Source organism: Mercenaria mercenaria, chromosome 1 (genome assembly GCF_021730395.1).
Source record: "Mercenaria mercenaria strain notata chromosome 1, MADL_Memer_1, whole genome shotgun sequence".
NCBI lineage: Eukaryota > Metazoa > Mollusca > Bivalvia > Venerida > Veneridae > Mercenaria > Mercenaria mercenaria.
The window spans coordinates 91,286,790-91,304,370 of NC_069361.1; the positions used below are offsets into that span (position 1 = coordinate 91,286,790).

Genomic DNA, 17,581 nt, shown 5'->3' on the forward strand with positions numbered 1-17,581 from the left:
TCTTCACTTGAAATGGACTATAAATCTAAAATACAATCATTAGTCACTAGTTATGCATGTCATGACACATTTCAAAGTAACAATTGAAAATTAAGAACTTTAGGCATAAAAAAAATGTTTGTTTCCAGTATCCCAAACTACCCTAAATTTTTGGCACGACCCTAAATGTTTTTTATGGCCTTGGAGAATATTTTTTCAACTTTTTAACAAAAGGTTGCAAACCTGCACTTTTTATGCTTTAAACATGGTAAGTGATGTTAGAAATCAACTTACTGATGCTCTAAAGGCATAACCCCCTTATATGTATTCATTTTTTGACACAAAAATAATTTTCGAAAAGTCTCAGTTAACAAAAAAAAAATCCAAAAAACAAAAAAAATTTCCAACCTACCTACCGTGTTACCGGAAACAAAGAATTTTTTTTAGGCCTTATATGGTTTTATTCAAATGCTGTTTAACTTAGATATATTTACACCAGTGGTAAACATAAAGGAGAAAATTTCAAGATATCTTAAAATGCCACTTGCTGAAAGAATACCTAGCTTGATTTTCAAAACTTCTAGTAATAACTGAATTTAATTTATTATCCTCCGCCGATGAAATCGGGAGAGAGGTATTGAAATGGCATTGTCCGTCCGTCTGCAGCCATTTCTCAGTAACTAGCAGGTAGAATTTCATAAAACGTGAAATAAACATGAACCAACATACTGCGATGATGCCGGTCAAGTTTTTTTTTGGATTGGTAAATTTCCCTTAGAGTTATTGCCCTTGATTTAATGTAAAAATCCACGTCTGCAGCCATTTCTCAGTAACAAGCTGGTAGAATTTTATGAAACTTGAAATAAATATGAACCAACATACATCGATGATGCCCGTCCATTTCTTCTTTGCCTTGGTCACACAACCTCCTCCTCCCGCCCCCCCAGACCCTCCCCCCCCCCAAAAAAAAATAAATTAATTCCTTATTTTTAATTTTTTTCAAACCTACCATGAATATTTATCAACATGCAAAGTTTTAGCGTTCCCCCACCTCGCTACTCCACCCAGTCATGCCCATCACCCCACTCCCCCCACATTTTTTTCCCCATCAATATTTACAATTAGCGTGAAGTTTTGTACCCCAGCCCACCCCCCCCCCCCCCCCACCCACCCCCAAAAAAAATGTTTTTCCCATTCCTTTTTTTTTTTTCATTCTTTTAAAAAATGTTCAAACCTTCAACATAACACACCCACCCCGCAGCCAGCCATGTTCAAGATATCTTACTTGATTGTGCTCTCTTAAGTACATCTGTTCTTTTAAGTTCAAATGTTCATGTTAAATAGCAACACTTGGTGCCAAACTACTCAAAGACAATATTTCATTCTAGTTACACTTCAAGCTCACATTTCAAATAACTCCCATTTAATTCTAAAAGCTAAGCTAATTACAGTAAAGATATTCCATTCAAAATAATTTCATTAGTCAGGATCAACATAACATACATTTATTATGTACACTTAAAACATTCATTTTCTGTTAAATTGATTTTGAATAAATTAAATGAAATTATTTGCTTCTTAGTAACATCCTTAACTTTTTGCCAGATATATTTTTTTGCCATTCCTTACAACAAACCCTTTCGGCAGGGGATACCAATTCATCGAATTTCTCCAGAATTGTCCAAAAATAATGATTTATTAATTAATGGATATAAATTAGTTGTACGATGTGACAAAGTTTAACTTGAGCAAACAGCTTTTTGTGCCCTCTGAAAATTTCTGGGAGGCACTAGGAGTTGCCCTTTTCTGTCCTTCAATCTATCTGTCAGTCTGAATTTGCGTCTCAAAAAGTATTTGTCCCAGAGTCGTCAGACATCACAGGATTATTATTCAGCACGGAAAGTTGTGGCTTTTAATTTGGATCTCGCAGAGCTAGACCAGTTTTACAGCCCTTGACTTAGTCTAAAAAGGGCCTCAGTTTGTGTCGCATGTGTCTCAAAAAGTATTTGACCCAGGATTATGAAACGTTACAGGAATATTGTTCGGCATGTGAAGTTGTTCACCTGGAATTTTGTTAGAGATATCACTTAGCCAGACCAGATTTATGCCTCTTGACTTAGTAATAAAATTTGCATAAAAAAGCATAAAGGTTGTGTTGCATATATCTAAAAAGTATGAAATAGGGTCATGAAACATCATATGAATATTATTCAGCATGTGAAGTTCTGTGAGATTTTGTTTCGGATTTCTGTCAGTCGGATTAGAGTTACGGCCCTTGATTATAAAAAATATGCATAAATGGGATACAACTTTGTGTTGCATGTATCTCAAAAAGTATTTGACTTAGAGTAATAAACATTAGGGGATTGTTATATAGCATGTGAAATTGCACACCTGGTATTCTGTTTGGGATTTCACTCAACCAGACTGGAGTTATGGTCCTTGACTTAGTGAAAAATACACATAAAGTACTTAAAAGTTTGTTTTGCTTAAAGTCATGAAATGTTGTAGGAATATTACCCAGCATGTGAATTTGTGCACCTGACTTTTTTATTTCACTTTGGAAGAGGTATGGCCCTTGACTTAGTCAAAAAATAAAAGTTTTTGCCACATATATCTCAAAACGTACTTGACTTTTAGTCATAAAACATTATTATATAACATGTGAAGTTGTGCCCCTGGTGTTCTGTTTGGGATTTCACTCAGTTACGCCAGAGTTATGGTCCTTCACTTAGTGAAAAACACACATAAAGTTCTTAAAAATAGTTCACCTAGAGTTATGAAACCATGTGCAGTGACAGGAGTCGGGGGAGGCACCTGTGTCCTATGGACACACATCTTGTTTGATTTATTTTTAGTCATTGACTCTTTTGTCATACAGTAATCTTACATCTGGACAATTATAAATGTCCAGTACAAATTGTTGCATTTGAGTATCTTTGATTGACAGTAATTTCATATTTTATGGAAAAGAATAGTAAGGAGTATGACTTTGGAGAATGATAAAAAATTATTGTTTTCATCCGTTTCTATGGAATATCATTACAAACTTATCCTCGATATCAACAAAATCTTTGACTTATTCATACATCATGCATTTACAAGCAAGAGTTATAGCAATGTAGTTAAAGTCAACAACAGTTTCAAAGTAAGTGCCCATGGTTTTCTTAGCCTAACTAAAATTGCCAAGTTTTGCAAAGAAGTTTTTTGTCTAAACCTGAGGCAGAAGAGTTGAAATTAGGGTGGAAAAATGTGTGAAAGTACAATATAGCACATGTTTTTTTTTTCCCAAAGTCAAGTATAAGTGAAAGATAATGGTAAATTGTAATGATTTTCTTTAATTAGATGTTCGTTTTACAGTAAAACATCACTCGTATGAGCATCAATTGCTCGGGCACACTAGTTACCTCCAGCCGTTATTGTGTTCCCAGTTCATTTTCCTTATATTTTTTATGTTTCTGTTGCTCGAAACTTGATAACTTAATCATTTTGCTCTTCTTCTTGTAGCTTCAAGCAGTCATTGTTCTACTGTAGTTTTACTGGATAAAAAAGATTATATTTGTTTCATATCTTTTATACCCCCACCAAACATGTTTGGTGTGGGGATGGGGTGCTATTTAGGAGTCAGTTTTGTCGCGTCGCGTCGCAAAATCTATTATCTCAGTTATTACTAAATGGATTTGATTCAAACTGTAAATAGATGTTCCACCTTATCACCCACATCATGTGACACAAGGTGCATAACTCTGACACCAAGTTTTCATGAATTATGTCCCCTTTTACTTAGAATTTAAGGTTAATTTTGTTGTATTTTCACTATATCTCAGTTATTGTTAAAATTTATTAAATGGATTTGATTCAAACTTAAAATAGATGTTCCACCTCATCACCCACATCATGTGACACAAGGTGCATAACTCTGACACCAATTTTTCATGAATTATGCCCCTTTTTACTTAGAATTTAAGGTTAAAGGCACTCGCTACAGTTTTTCCGGATGGGTCGATATTTACCCCAACACCGTGCCAATTTGGTTTTGATGTAGCTCACTGCAGTGTTGGTGCGGTCTTCTGCGCATGCCCGGAAGTGATTATCTAATGTCGCGTACGGCAAAAATTCGCAAATTATTGTATGTTCGCATGCATTTAATGCACAAAATGTATAATATACTGACTAAAGGTTAGGGTAAGTTTCACCATGGTTACAAAATATATACATTTAAAGTACTTTTAGTTCAAATTGCTTCAATCCGACATATACTGGAGTCTGTTATTTATACCAACGCTCAAACTCTGCATTGAGTCATAGCTGTTTCTAATCCCGTACCGTACATTCGTAAACTATAGGTTTTGTTTTAAAAAAAAGGCGGAAACTTTCGTCGTTCTATGCCATCAAAATGCTTCAGAAACACCTTAAAATCCGATTATTAAGAAATCTGCTGTTTGATAATTTTATATATACATTTCTAAGTCATTTGCTCAAACACTGAAAGAGTATTTCGTGCCAACCTGCGTTGTATAAATGCCCGCCACACCCCACCTAGTTGTAATTTGATTTAAGCGAAATCTAATATGGTGACCTATCAATTTTCTTTTTGTTTTAGATTAGGTAGACATAACCAAGGGTATGTGCAGAGTTTGATTAAATTCTATTATGTGAAACTCGATAAAATAGCAGAAGTACCAACTTAAAACTGACAAAAATATGCAAAAATAGCCCTTGGGTCTGCTGAACAAGTATTCCTTTCTTTACAAAATCATGTTCTTTTGATTTCTCTGAGCATGTTTCAAATAGATATATTGTTTTCCGTTATAAAAATGCTTAGATAATCAAATTTATGCTGATTATTGTACTTTACTGAAATATATTTTAGGATTACAGAAATTTTGAAAAATGTTTAAAATAGCACCAAATCTAGGGGCAAATTAAATTGAAACAAAGCTGGTGACCTAGTATTTTTATTTCATTTTTCAATACATCATAACATGATCATAATACAAAACATTTCATCAAAATCTATTATTGAGAAAAAAATTACGAAACTGTAGCGAGCGTCCTTAATTTTGATGCATTCTCTATATCTCAGTTACTACTGTATGGATTTGATTCGAACTTAAAATAGATGTTCCACCTCATCACCCACATCATGTGACACAAGGTGCATAACTCTGACACCAATTTTTCTTGAATTATGTCCCCTTTTACTTAGAATTTAATTGTGATGCATTTTCACTATATCTCATTCTGATTGGCTTAGAGCCAAAGGGAAGTAACATTTTTTTAACTTTTGTACTGAGTTTCTTCCCCGTAAATTCCAGGAATTAATCTATTTTTAGAAATCCTATTTTTAGATTTTCAATATTTTAGGTATTTTTCTAACTTTTTTATTATAAGTCCTATGTAAAAAGAAAATACATTTTTCTGTGGTAACATGTGTCAGTAAGACACTTATTTGTATTCACTTTTAGTGTACCTCTAATATTAGAGATTTTTTATATTTACTAGTATTACTATACTAGTATTATACTAGTATTACTTATATGTGGAAGCCCAGGATGAAGTACTCCAAAGACGAGTAAAATTCTTTTTAAGTATTAAGCTTTTTTTGACATTTTTATATTATTCTAAGTATTTTTAAGATTTCTTATGGTTGCCATTCTTCTGCGACAAGACTGTATGGTGGTGGTATGAGTCACTCCTGTGACAGTTCTAGTTCTTTTTAGGTGTAATTTAAATTCTTGGGATCTTTTTTGATCAAACAATTTTTGGGGGTATGATTTTGATCAGACAATTTTTGTTAACTTTTTATTTTTTTCTTCAGAAAAATAATGACTGTTTTGGATTGAATTTAAAATTGCCTTGTACTGACATCAACTGTTTATTATATAATTTCAGAGATTTTCATCATTCTTGAGAGTACCTGTTAAAGAACCAGAGCAAAGATGACAGTGGAGGAGGATAAAGAGGACTTGTTTGTTGTCACTAAGAAAGAACAGAATAGAAAAGTTGGTCTGCTTGTTGTTGGGATTGTGTTTCTGTTGATGATATTGGCGACAATTATTGGTGTTGCTGTATATGTGCTGACTGATAGATACAGTGCTGACGACCCACCTTCTGTTGATTTACAGTGTAAAGCAAAGAATGATGCCTGTCTGTAAGTGATCATTAGCTGATTTCTATCAGTTCATTCTCACATACCAAACGTCTACTGTTGTTACCGCAGGTAGAATTGCTGGCACATTTCCATAATATTTTCAGATTTTTTTTTATATTTCAGTTAATAAACTTACAATCAATGTAGTTAATATTTATTTTGATGCATAGCAATTGAATGTATTTGTGAGATGTCAGAAGTATTTAAAGTAATCAAGTATTTTTTTCAGCTAATGCAGGCAACAATATTGAATATTCAAAACCATGGGGCAATTTGTAGGAAAGGTGTTTCAAACTGCTTCTTGAAGTTATTATTATTATTATTATTATTATTATACCAGATTTATATAGCGCCCTTTTCATGATCAATTTCACATTCAAAGGCGCTTTACATAGTTCAAATGCAGCCACACAGGGCGCATAATTCATCCTCTACTAGTACAGACACAGAGCGATCTGACCAGAGGGACAGAGTGAGACATGGTCAGGATCCATACTGTTCGCTTTCAAAGCCTATTGTAATTAGAGAAACCGTTAGTGAACAGCATGGATCCTGGCCAGACTGCGCGGATGCGCAGGCTGGTCTGGATCCATGCTGGTAGCAAAGCCATTATGTTGGTTTTCTCATGGCATGGCTCATATACAACAACACAGTGTTGCCTATTTTTCTCTTACATAGAACAAAAACTCACAGACATTTTATTACAAGGTTTTAAGGTTTTAATGTTATTATTGTTTAGGAATTGCTGTAAAATATGCTTCCTGATATTTGCATTTACAGATTTACCCTAGTGGAAAGTATTCCTGAAAACTTGACATACAATGCAGGAGAACCGTCTCACCCGTCTACATTCTCCGGGATACAGGAGATCATATCCAAGGCTGAGAACACAATAGAGATTGCAAGCTTCTACTGGACCATGAGACCCAATGATCTCCCTGTCACCGATCCTTCCTCATGGCAAGTAAGATCATAGTAACAACACTCACCCAGATTCTAGTGGTATATACAATAATTATCAGATAAAACTGAAAGAGATGGATTGATACTGTTATACGCAGTGACTGGGACAGGGCTTTTGTGACCCCTCAGTGTCCGTCGTGTGTCATGTGTCCGTCAACATTTTCTAAAAAAATCTTCTTCTTGAACCCCCACCTCCCCCACCCTGGAGCTCACATGGTTTATATAGACTTATATAGGGAAAACTTTGAAAATCTTCTTGTACAAAACCACAAGGCCTAGGGCTTTGATATTTGGTGTGTAGCATCATCTAGTGGTCCTCTACCAAGGTTGTTCAAATTATCCCCCTAGGGTCAAATGTGGCCCCGCCCCAGGGCTGCCAAGTTTTACATAGACTTATATAGGAAAAAAAGTTTTAAAATCTTCTTCTCTGAAACTACAACCCTTAGACCTTTGATATTTGGTTTGTAGCATTGTCTTATGGTCCTTAATCAACATTTTTCAAATTGTACCCCTGGGGTGAAAAGAGGCCCTGCCCTGGGGGTCCCAAGTTTTATATAGACTTGTATAGGAAAAAACTTTAAAAATCTTCTTGTCTGAAACCATATGCAGGGCATCAAGTTACCTATATTTACCTATATTTTCCTATATTTTAGCCCTCTACCTATAATAACCTATAAAATCCTATATTTTGCCAAAATACCTATAAATACCTATAATCTGGAAATTTTGTGGTAAGCAAGGAATACAAAGGTCATTCAAACCATTAAAAAAGAAGTAATTCTATGATAATTGAGTTTATAAATATGCTGTTACCTTTTAGGCATTGAAATTTGTATTCCTTTCAGGTGTAGTGACTCTGCCCAGCCCAGCTTTAGGAAAGCTTTAAGTAATGGAAGTTCTTTTTAGCTCACCTGAGCAATGCTCAGGTGAGTTTTTCTGATCGCTCGATGTCCGGCGTCCGTCGTCCGTCGTCCGTCGTCTGTCGTCTGTCGTCTGTCGTCCGTCGTCTGTCAACATTTAGCTTGTGTATGCGATAGAGGCTGTATTTTTCAATTAATCTTCATGAATAATGGTCAGAATGATAACCTTGATGAAATCTAGGCCGAGTTCGAAAATGGGTCATCTCGGGTCAAAAACTAGGTCACTAGGTCAAATCAAAGAAAAACCTTGTGTATGCGATAGAGGCTGTATTTTTCATTTAATCTTCATGAATATTGGTCAGAATGATAACTTTGATGAAATCTAGGCCGAGTTCAAAAATGGGTCATCTCGGGTGAAAAACTAGGTCACTAGGTCAAATCAAAGAAAAACCTTGTGTATGCGATAGAGTCGGTATTTTTCAATTAATCTTCATGAATATTGGTCAGAATGATAACCTTGATGAAATCTAAGTCGAGTTCGAAAATGGGTCATCTCGGGTCAAAAACTAGGTCACTAGGTCAAATCAAAGAAAAACCTTGTGTATGCGATAGAGGCTGTATTTTTCAATTCTTCTTCATGAATATTGGTCAGAATGATAACTTTGATGAAATCTAGGCCGAGTTCGAAAATGGGTCATCTCGGATCAAAAACTAGGTCACTAGGTCAAATCAAAGAAAAACCTTGTGTATGCGATAGAGGCTGAATTTTTCAATTGATCTTCATGAATTTTGGTCAGAATGATTGCCTTGATGAAATCTAGGCCGAGTTCGAAAATGGGTCATCTGGGGTCAAAAACTAGGTCACTAGGTCAAATCAAAGAAAAACCTTGTGTATGCGATAGAGGCGGTATTTTTCAATTGATCTTCATGAATTTTGGTCAGAATGATTACCTTGATGAAATCTAGGCTGAGTTCGAAAATGGGTCATCTGGGATCAAAAACTAGGTCACTAGGTCATATCACGTAAAAACCTTGTGTATGCGATAGAGGATGTATTTTTCAATTGATCTTCATGAATTTTGGTCAGAATGATTACCTTGATGAAATTTAGACCAGTTTCAAAAATAGGTCATCTGGGGTCAAAAACTAGGTCACTAGGTCAAATCAAAGAAAAACCTTGTGTATGCAGTAGAGGCTGTATTTTCAACTGATCTTCATGAAATTTAGCCAGAATGATTACCTTGATAAAATCTAGGCCGTGTTCGAAAATGGGTCATCTCGGGTCAAAAACTAGGTCACTAGGTCAAATCGAAGAAAAACATTGTGTATGCAATAGAGGATGTATTTTTCAATTGATCTGTATGAAATTTGGTCAGAATGATTGTCTTGATGAAATCTAGGTCGATTTTGAATATGGGTTATCTGAGGTCAAAAACTAGGTCACTAGGTCAAATTAAAGAAAAATCTTGTGTATGCGATAGAGACTGTTTTTTTCAATTGATTTTTATGAAATTTGGTCAGGTTGATTGCCTTAATGAAATCTAGGTCGAATTTGAATATGGGTCATCTGAGATCAAAAACTAGGTCACTTGGTCAAATCAAAGAAAAAACTTCTGTATGTGATAGAGGCTGTATTTTTCAGTTGATCTTCATGAATTTTGGTCAGAATGATTGCCTTGATAAAATCTAGGTCGAGTTTGAACATGGGACATCTAGGGTCAAAAACTAGGTCATATCTAAGAAAATGCTTGTTTTATCGCAAGAGACCAATTTTTTGGTCCAATCTTAATGAAAATTGGTCAGAATATTTGTTTCCTTGAAATCACTAGGTCAAACATGTTTTACACTGTTATGGAGTGTTTCTTAGGTGAGCGACCTAGGGCCATCTTGGCCCTCTTGTTTCAATTGGAATATTTTCCATTTCTTAAAGCTTTCATGTATAAAAATGTGAATAGGAAATGCACATGTTTTTATTTTGTTTTCAGAATAAACAAGCCTTAATGTTTCATAATTAAGCCTCATAATGCCTGCTAATAAGAGTCAGTTTCGAGATAGGTTGCTATCAGAAGTAGATGGCAATGGACATGAACTGAAATTATGGTGTGTCAAGGGGAAGAGTGACTCTTATGGTCACTGTACATTGTGCAAAACTGACATAAAGTGTGATAATGCTGGACTGAGACAAATTCTTCAACATGCAAAAGGCACTCAACACAAGAAATTCCCTGTTAAACTGATTTGAGTACCAGTATTAGTAAAGTTTTGTCTGTTGGTGAATTAATAGTTTATTATGAAAGTAAGATATATGTCAAAATGTTATTTGTTTAAAATCATAAAAGTAGCCACTTTTTCTGTTCCTTTGTATTTTATGTTTAATAAAAGAGAGTGCTGGTAGGTGGTGGAGGAGGATAAAACGCTTGTCTGACTTGTTTTCTTCATTATAAGCAACCTATATAATCCTATATTTCTGGCCCCCAAATACCTATATTTCAGGATCCTACCTATATTTTTGACTCCCAAAAGCACTTGACGCCCTGCATATGACATAGGCTTTTGATATTTGGTATGATGCATCGTCTAGTAGTCCTCTACTAAAATTATTCAAATTATGCCCCTGGGGTTAAAAGAGGCCCCACCCTGGGGTCATTTAGTTATTATGTGAGTTATATAGGAAAAAATACTTAAAAAATCATTTGATCCTATTTCCAAGACTGTTTGATTATAATTACCTGATGACCCCAAGTAATATGATGTCACTTCACTGTGACCTACTGACCTACTGACCTACTTTCTTGTTTTTTAGCTCACCTGAGCAATGCTCAGGTGAGTTTTTCTGATCGCTCAATGTCCGTCGTCCGTCGTCTGTCGTCCGTTGTCTGTCGTCTGTCGTCCGTCGTCTGTCAACATTTAGCTTGTGTATGCGATAGAGGCTGTATTTTTCAATTAATCTTCATGAATATTGGTCAGAATGATAACCTTGATGAAATCTAGGCCGAGTTTGAAAATGGGTCATCTCGGGTCAAAAACTAGGTCACTAGGTCAAATCAAAGAAAAACCTTGTGTATGCGATAGAGGCTGTATTTTTCAACTAATCTTCATGAATATTGGTCAGAATGATAACCTTGATGAAATCTAGGCCGAGTTCGAAAATGGGTCATCTCGGGTCAAAAACTAGGTCACTAGGTCAAATCAAAGAAAAACCTTGTGTATGCGATAGAGGCTATATTTTTCAATTGATCTTCATGAATATTGGTCAGAATGATTGCCTTGATGAAATCTAGGCCGATTTTGAAAATTGGTCATCTCGGGTCAAAAACAAGGTCACTAGGTCAAATCAAAGAAAAACCTTGTGTATGCGATAGAGGCTGTATTTTTCAATTATTCTTCATGAATATTGATCAGAATGATAGCCTTGATGAAATCTAGGCCGAGTTCAAAAATGGGTCATCTCGGGTCAAAAACTAGGTCACTAGGTCAAATCAAAGAAAAACCTTGTGTATGCGATAGAGGCTGTATTTTTCAATTGATCTTCATGAATATTGGTCAGAATGATTGCCTTGATGAAATCTAGGCCGAATTCGAAAATGGGTCATCTCGGGTCAAAAACTAGGCCACTAGGTCAAATCAAAGAAAAACCTTGTGTATGCGATAGAGGCGGTATTTTTCAATTGATCTTCATGAATGTTAGTCAGAATAATTACCTTGATGAAATCTAGGCCGAGTTCAAAAATGGGTCATGTGGGATTAAAAACTAGGTCACTAGGTCAAATCAAGGAAAAACCTTGTGTATGCGATAGAGGCTGTATTTTTCAACTAATCTTCATGAAATTTACCCAGAATGATTACCTTGATAAAATCTAGGCCCAGTTCGAAAATGGGTCATCTGGGGTCAAAAACTAGGTCACTAGGTCAAATCGAAGAAAAACATTGTGTATGCAATAGAGGATGTAGTTTTCAATTGATCTTCATGAAATTTGGTCAGAGTAATTGCCTTGATGAAATCTAGGTCGAGTTTGAATATGGGTTATCTGAGGTCAAAAACTAGGTCACTAGGTCAAATTAAAGAAAAATCTTGTGTATGCGATAGAGACTGTTTTTTTCAATTGATTTTTATGAAATTTGGTCAGGATGATTGTCTTAATGAAATCTAGGTCGAATTTGAATATGGGTCATCTGAGGTCAAAAACTAGGTCACTTGGTCAATTCAAAGAAAAAACTTGTATATGTGATAGAGGCTATATTTTTAAATTGATCTTCATGAATTTTGGTCAGAATGATTGCCTTGATAAAATCTAGGTCGAGTTTGAACATGGGTCATCTAGGGTCAAAAACTAGGTCATATCATAATCTAAGAAAATGCTTGTTTTATCACAAGAGACCAATTTTTTGGTCCAATCTTAATGAAAATTGGTCAGAATATTTGTTTCCATGAAATCACTAGGTCAAACATGTTTTACACTGTTATGGTGTGTTTCTTAGGTGAACGACCTAGGGCCATCTTGGCCCTCTTGTTAAGATTCAGCCTTGAAATTTTGATGACATCCACGGTTTTGCACACCAATCGTAAAACTGAATTTCATTGACCATGAATGTGACCTACTGACTTTCTTAATTTTTATGCCCCCGAAGGGAGTCATATAGTTTTTGAACCGTCTGTCTGTCGGTCTGTCCGCATTTTTCGTGTCCGGTCCATATCTTTGTCATCGATGGATGTATTTTCAAATAACTTGGCATGAATGTGTACCACAGTAAGACGATGTGTCGCGCGCAAGACTCAGGTCCGTACCTCAAAGGTCAAGGTCACACTTAGACATTAAGGGATAGTGCATTGATGGGCGTGTCCGGTCCATATCTTTGTCATCGATGGATGGATTTTCAAATAACTTGGCATGAATGTGTACCACAGTAAGACGACGTGACGCGCGCAAGACCCAGGTCCGTACCTCAAAGGTCAAGGTCACACTTAGACATTAAGGGATAGTGCATTGATGGGCGTGTCCGGTCCATATCTTTGTCATCAATGGATGGATTTTCAAATAACTTAGCATGAATGTGTACCACAGTAAGACGACGTGTCACGCGCAAGACCCAGGTCCGTAGCTCAAAGGTCAAGGTCACACTTAGACATAAAGGGATAGTGCATTGATGGGCGTGTCCCGTCCATATCTTTGTCATCGATGGATGGATTTTCAAATACCTTGGCATGAATGTGTACCACAGTAAGACGATGTGTCATGCGCAAAACCCGGGTCCGTAGCTCAAAGGTCAAGGTCACACTTAGATGTTAAAGGTCTTTTTTCATGATAGTGCATTGATGGGCGTGTCCGGTCCATATCTTTGTCATTCATGCATGGATTTTAAAATAACTACGCGTAAATGTGTGACACTGTAAGACGACGTGTCGCGCACAAGACCCAGCTCCGTAGGTCGAAGGTCCTAAACTCGAACATCGGCCATAACTATTCATTTAAAGTGCCATCGGGGGCATGTGTCATCCTATGGAGACAGCTCTTGTTTATTATCAGTTTGACATTTGAAACATGTAGCTCATATTACTCAGGTAAGCGATCCAGGGTCATCATGACCCTCTTGTTTATAAGTGAAACTTCTTTTGAATTGTCTGTTTTATGAATTATTCAAGTTGTTTTATATGATTTTCATTTGCTTTAAGTTTCTACCAGTTTGTGTGACTCTGACCTGATTTTTTTGCTGTCTTATGTAATAAAACAAAACAGACAACTTGAAAATACCTTAAGCATTGTTATGGCATAAGTTATTTATTGATTGACAGGGTGAGCAGATATTCAAGGACCTAGTGTTTGCTGGGAAAGAGAAAGGAATAAAGATAAGAATAGTTCAAAGCTTTCAAAAGGAACCAGTTAATGATACAATCTACCTTGCCAAAGAAGGTGAGATCACCTTTCACTTAGTACTAGATTTCTGCATAATTTTTAGCTCGACTATTCAAAGAATAGTGTAGCTATTTTACTCACCTTGGCGTCAGTGTTGGCATCGGTGTCGGCATCACACCTTGGTTAAAGTTTTGCATACAAGTACATATGGCTATCATTTAAAGGCACATAGCTTTGACTTCTTTTTTCTTTTTCTCACTGGGTCAAGTCCCATAAGTCAGACATGTAATTTGGTCAAATTATGCCCCCTTTTGGACTTTCAAGATCCTTGTTAAAAGTTTGTGTGCAAGTACATATAGCTATTACTTAAAGGCATATAGATTTGAAACTCATTTTTTTTTAGGGCAATTACCAACCTCACTAGGTCAAGTTCTATAACTCTGACATGTATTTAGGCCAAATTATGCCCTCTTTTGGACTTAACAATTCTGGTTAAAGTTTTGTGTGCAAGTTACTATCTGCAAAACAAATGCAGATATAAAATTGAAACTTCTTATGTGTCTTTGGGGTTATAAAACTAGATGATTGCATCAAGTCCCATATCTCTGTCATGCATTTTGGCTAAATCATGTCCCCTTTTGAACTTAAAACTTCTGATTAAAGTTTTGCATGCAAGTTACTATCTTCAAAACTAATACAGAAACTGGATTGAAACTCTATAGATATTTTAACATTTAGGGTAATATTCCTGCTTCTGGGACAATGATTCGAATATTCCTGCTTCTGGGACAATGATTGGAATAGTCGAGCACTGGCTGTCTTAATGACAGCTCTTGTTATATTTATAGTTCCTTTCTGTAAAGCCAGTTTCCATAATTACTGTTCTCTTCACAGTAAAACAGCAATATTTCAAGGTTGCAGGGTTTTCACAGTTAATATAAGAAAAATTACTTGGGACCACTTCATTTGCCCAATCAAGCCTGGATGTTTCAGCAGGCAGTGTTTTACTGTAGTTGTTTTCCTTAATGGCTATACACATTTTGTTGTGGGCACCAAAGTACTTCTATTTTTAATGGATTTCAGCCTTACACAGTTACTTAGCCATAAGTTGAACCTGTGAGTCTCCATTGTCTCTCAAAGTTATTACTTTTTAATTGTTTTCCCAGTTGCTTCTTTAAAATGCCTAATGGCTAAAAGTAGAAAAAAAAATATACAGTTTTTTAGCTCGACCGTTCATAAAATAGTAGAGCTATTGGACTCGCCCGTGCGTCGACGTCCGCGTCCCTATTTGATTAAGTTTTTGTATGTAAGCTGGTATCTCAGTAACCACTTGTGGGAATGGATTGAAACTTCACACACTTACTCACTGTGATAAACTGACTTACATTGCATAGGTTCCATAACTCTATTTTGCTTTTTTACAAAATTATGCCTCTTTTTTGACTTAGAAATTTTTGGTTAAAGTTTTGTATGTAAGCTGGTATCTCAGTACTCACTAATGGGAATGGATTGAAACTTCACACACTTGTTCACTGTCATGATCTGACATGCACTAAGCAGGTCCCATAACTCTACTTTGTTTGTTTTTCAAAATTATGCCCCTTTTTCCACTTAGCAGTTTTTGGTTAAATTTTTATATGTAAGCTGGTATCTCAGTATCCACTAATGGGAATAGATTGAAACTTCACACACTTGTTCACTGTTATGATCTAACATGCACTACGCAGGTCCCATAACTCTACTTTGCATTTTTTCAAAATTATGCCCCTTTTTTGACGTAGCAGTTTTTTGTTAAGTTTTTGTATGTAAGCTGGTATCTCAGTATCCACTAATGAGAAAGGATTGAAACTTCACACACTTGTTCACTGTCATGGTATGACATGCAGTGCATAGGTTCGATAACTCTACTTTGCATTTTACAAAATTATGCATCTTTTTCAACTTAGCAGTTTTTGCTTAAATTCTTATATGTAAGCTGGTATCTCAGTACCCACTAATGGGAATAGATTGAAACTTCACACACTTGTCCATTGTCATGTGCTGATAAGCACTTTGCAGGTTCCATAACCCTGTTTTGCATTTTTACAAAATGATGCCCCTTTTTCAACTTTTGTATTTATTCAATTGACAAGGAAGGCTGTTGAATAGTCGAGCTTTGCTGTCCTCCGACAGCTCTTGTTTTTTCATGAACAACTTGATTAATGTCAGAAGTTGCCTTTCATAGACCTTTCTCAGATTTGTTTAAATGGTTTTGCTTAAGTGCACTTTTGGGCCACTAGAGCTAGAAATAGAAAAAAGTTTAAATGACTTCTTTTTATGTAACATTTGATGAATATTACCAAACTTGGTCAGATTATGCTTATATAGACTTTTCTAAATATTTCTAAAAATGGTTTTGACTGTACACAAGTGTCACAAAAGCTAAATTTAGAGGAACACTTTAAATGACTTTCTTGTGAATCTTTTGATGCCTGTTTACCAAAATTTGTGAGAAACTTCATCCTCACATGAATCTTTTTCAATTTTATGCCCCCCTTCAAAGAAGGAGGGGTATGTTGTTTTGCAGATGTCGGTATGTCTGTCTGTCGGTCAATCTGTCGGTCGATCAGTATGTAGGCAAATCCGTTTCGAGATGATAATTCAAGAACGCTTGGGCCTAGGATCATGAAAGTTGATAGGGAGATTGGTCCAAACCAGCAGATGACCCCTATTGATTTTGAGATCAGTAGGTCAAAGGTCAAGGTCACAGTGACCTAGAACTGTTAAATGGTTTCCGGGTGATAACTCAAGAATGCTTACGCCTAGGATCATGAAAATTGACAGAAAGGTTGGTCATGACCAGCAGATGACCCCTATTTATTTTGAGTTCAATAGGTCAAAGGTCAAGGTCAGAGTGATGCGGAACAGTTAAGCGGTTTCCGGATGATAACTCACGAATGTAGGGAGATTGGTCATGTCCAGCAGGTGACCCCTATTGATTGTAAGATCATTAGGTCAGAGGTCAAGGTCACAGTGACCCTGACCAGTTAAACAGTTTCTGAATGATAACTCAAGAACGCTTGGGCCTAGGATCGTGAAAATTGATGGGGAGGTTGATCATGACCAGCAGATGACCCCTATTGATTTTGAGGTCAGTAGGTCAATGGTCAAAGTCACAGTGACCCAGAACAGTTATATGGTTTCTGGACGATACCTTGAGAATGCTTGGGCCTAGGATAATGAAACTTGATAGGAAGGTTGATCATGATCAGCAGATGACCCCTATTGATGTTGAGGTCATTAGGTCACAGTGACCTAGAACAGTTAAATGGTTTCTCAATGATAACTCAAGAACCTAGTGGTAGAGCGTCCGCTACTAGTGGGGGAGGTCATGGGTTCGATCCCCGGCCTTGTCATACCAAAGACGTAAAAATGTTACTAGCAGCTTCCTTGCTTGGCGCTCAGCATTAAGGAGATAGTGCTAGGACTGGTCAGCCCGGTGTCAGTATAATGTGACTGGGTGGGGTATCATGCCACGTGTCTATGGCGTGATATTTCAGTGAGGCAGCACTATAAAGTTGGGCATTGTGCTCACTGCTACAAGTAGACACCATCGTTTATATGACTAAAAAATTGTTGAAAAAGACGTTAAACCCGAACACACACACACACAACTCAAGAATGCTTGGGCCTAGGATCATGAAACTTAATAGGGAGGTTGATCATGACCAGCAGATAACCTCTATTTATTTTAAGATCAATAGGTCAAAGGTCAAGGATACATTACCCAGAAC

General features: G+C 36.3%; 1 protein-coding gene across 2 annotated transcripts in view; it reads left to right on the forward strand.

The window, feature by feature from the left end:
* Positions 1 to 17,581, forward strand: part of LOC123530568 (5'-3' exonuclease PLD3-like) — a 49,188-nt gene that overhangs the window by 12,748 nt on the left and 18,859 nt on the right. For both annotated transcript variants that reach the window (XM_053517185.1, XM_053517191.1), the window contains exons 2-4: positions 5,875 to 6,133; positions 6,914 to 7,097; positions 13,748 to 13,865. In XM_053517185.1, coding sequence (XP_053373160.1) covers positions 5,922 to 6,133; positions 6,914 to 7,097; positions 13,748 to 13,865 — 514 coding nt within the window. In that variant the 5' untranslated portion in view covers positions 5,875 to 5,921. The remainder of the gene's footprint in view (positions 1 to 5,874; positions 6,134 to 6,913; positions 7,098 to 13,747; positions 13,866 to 17,581) is intronic.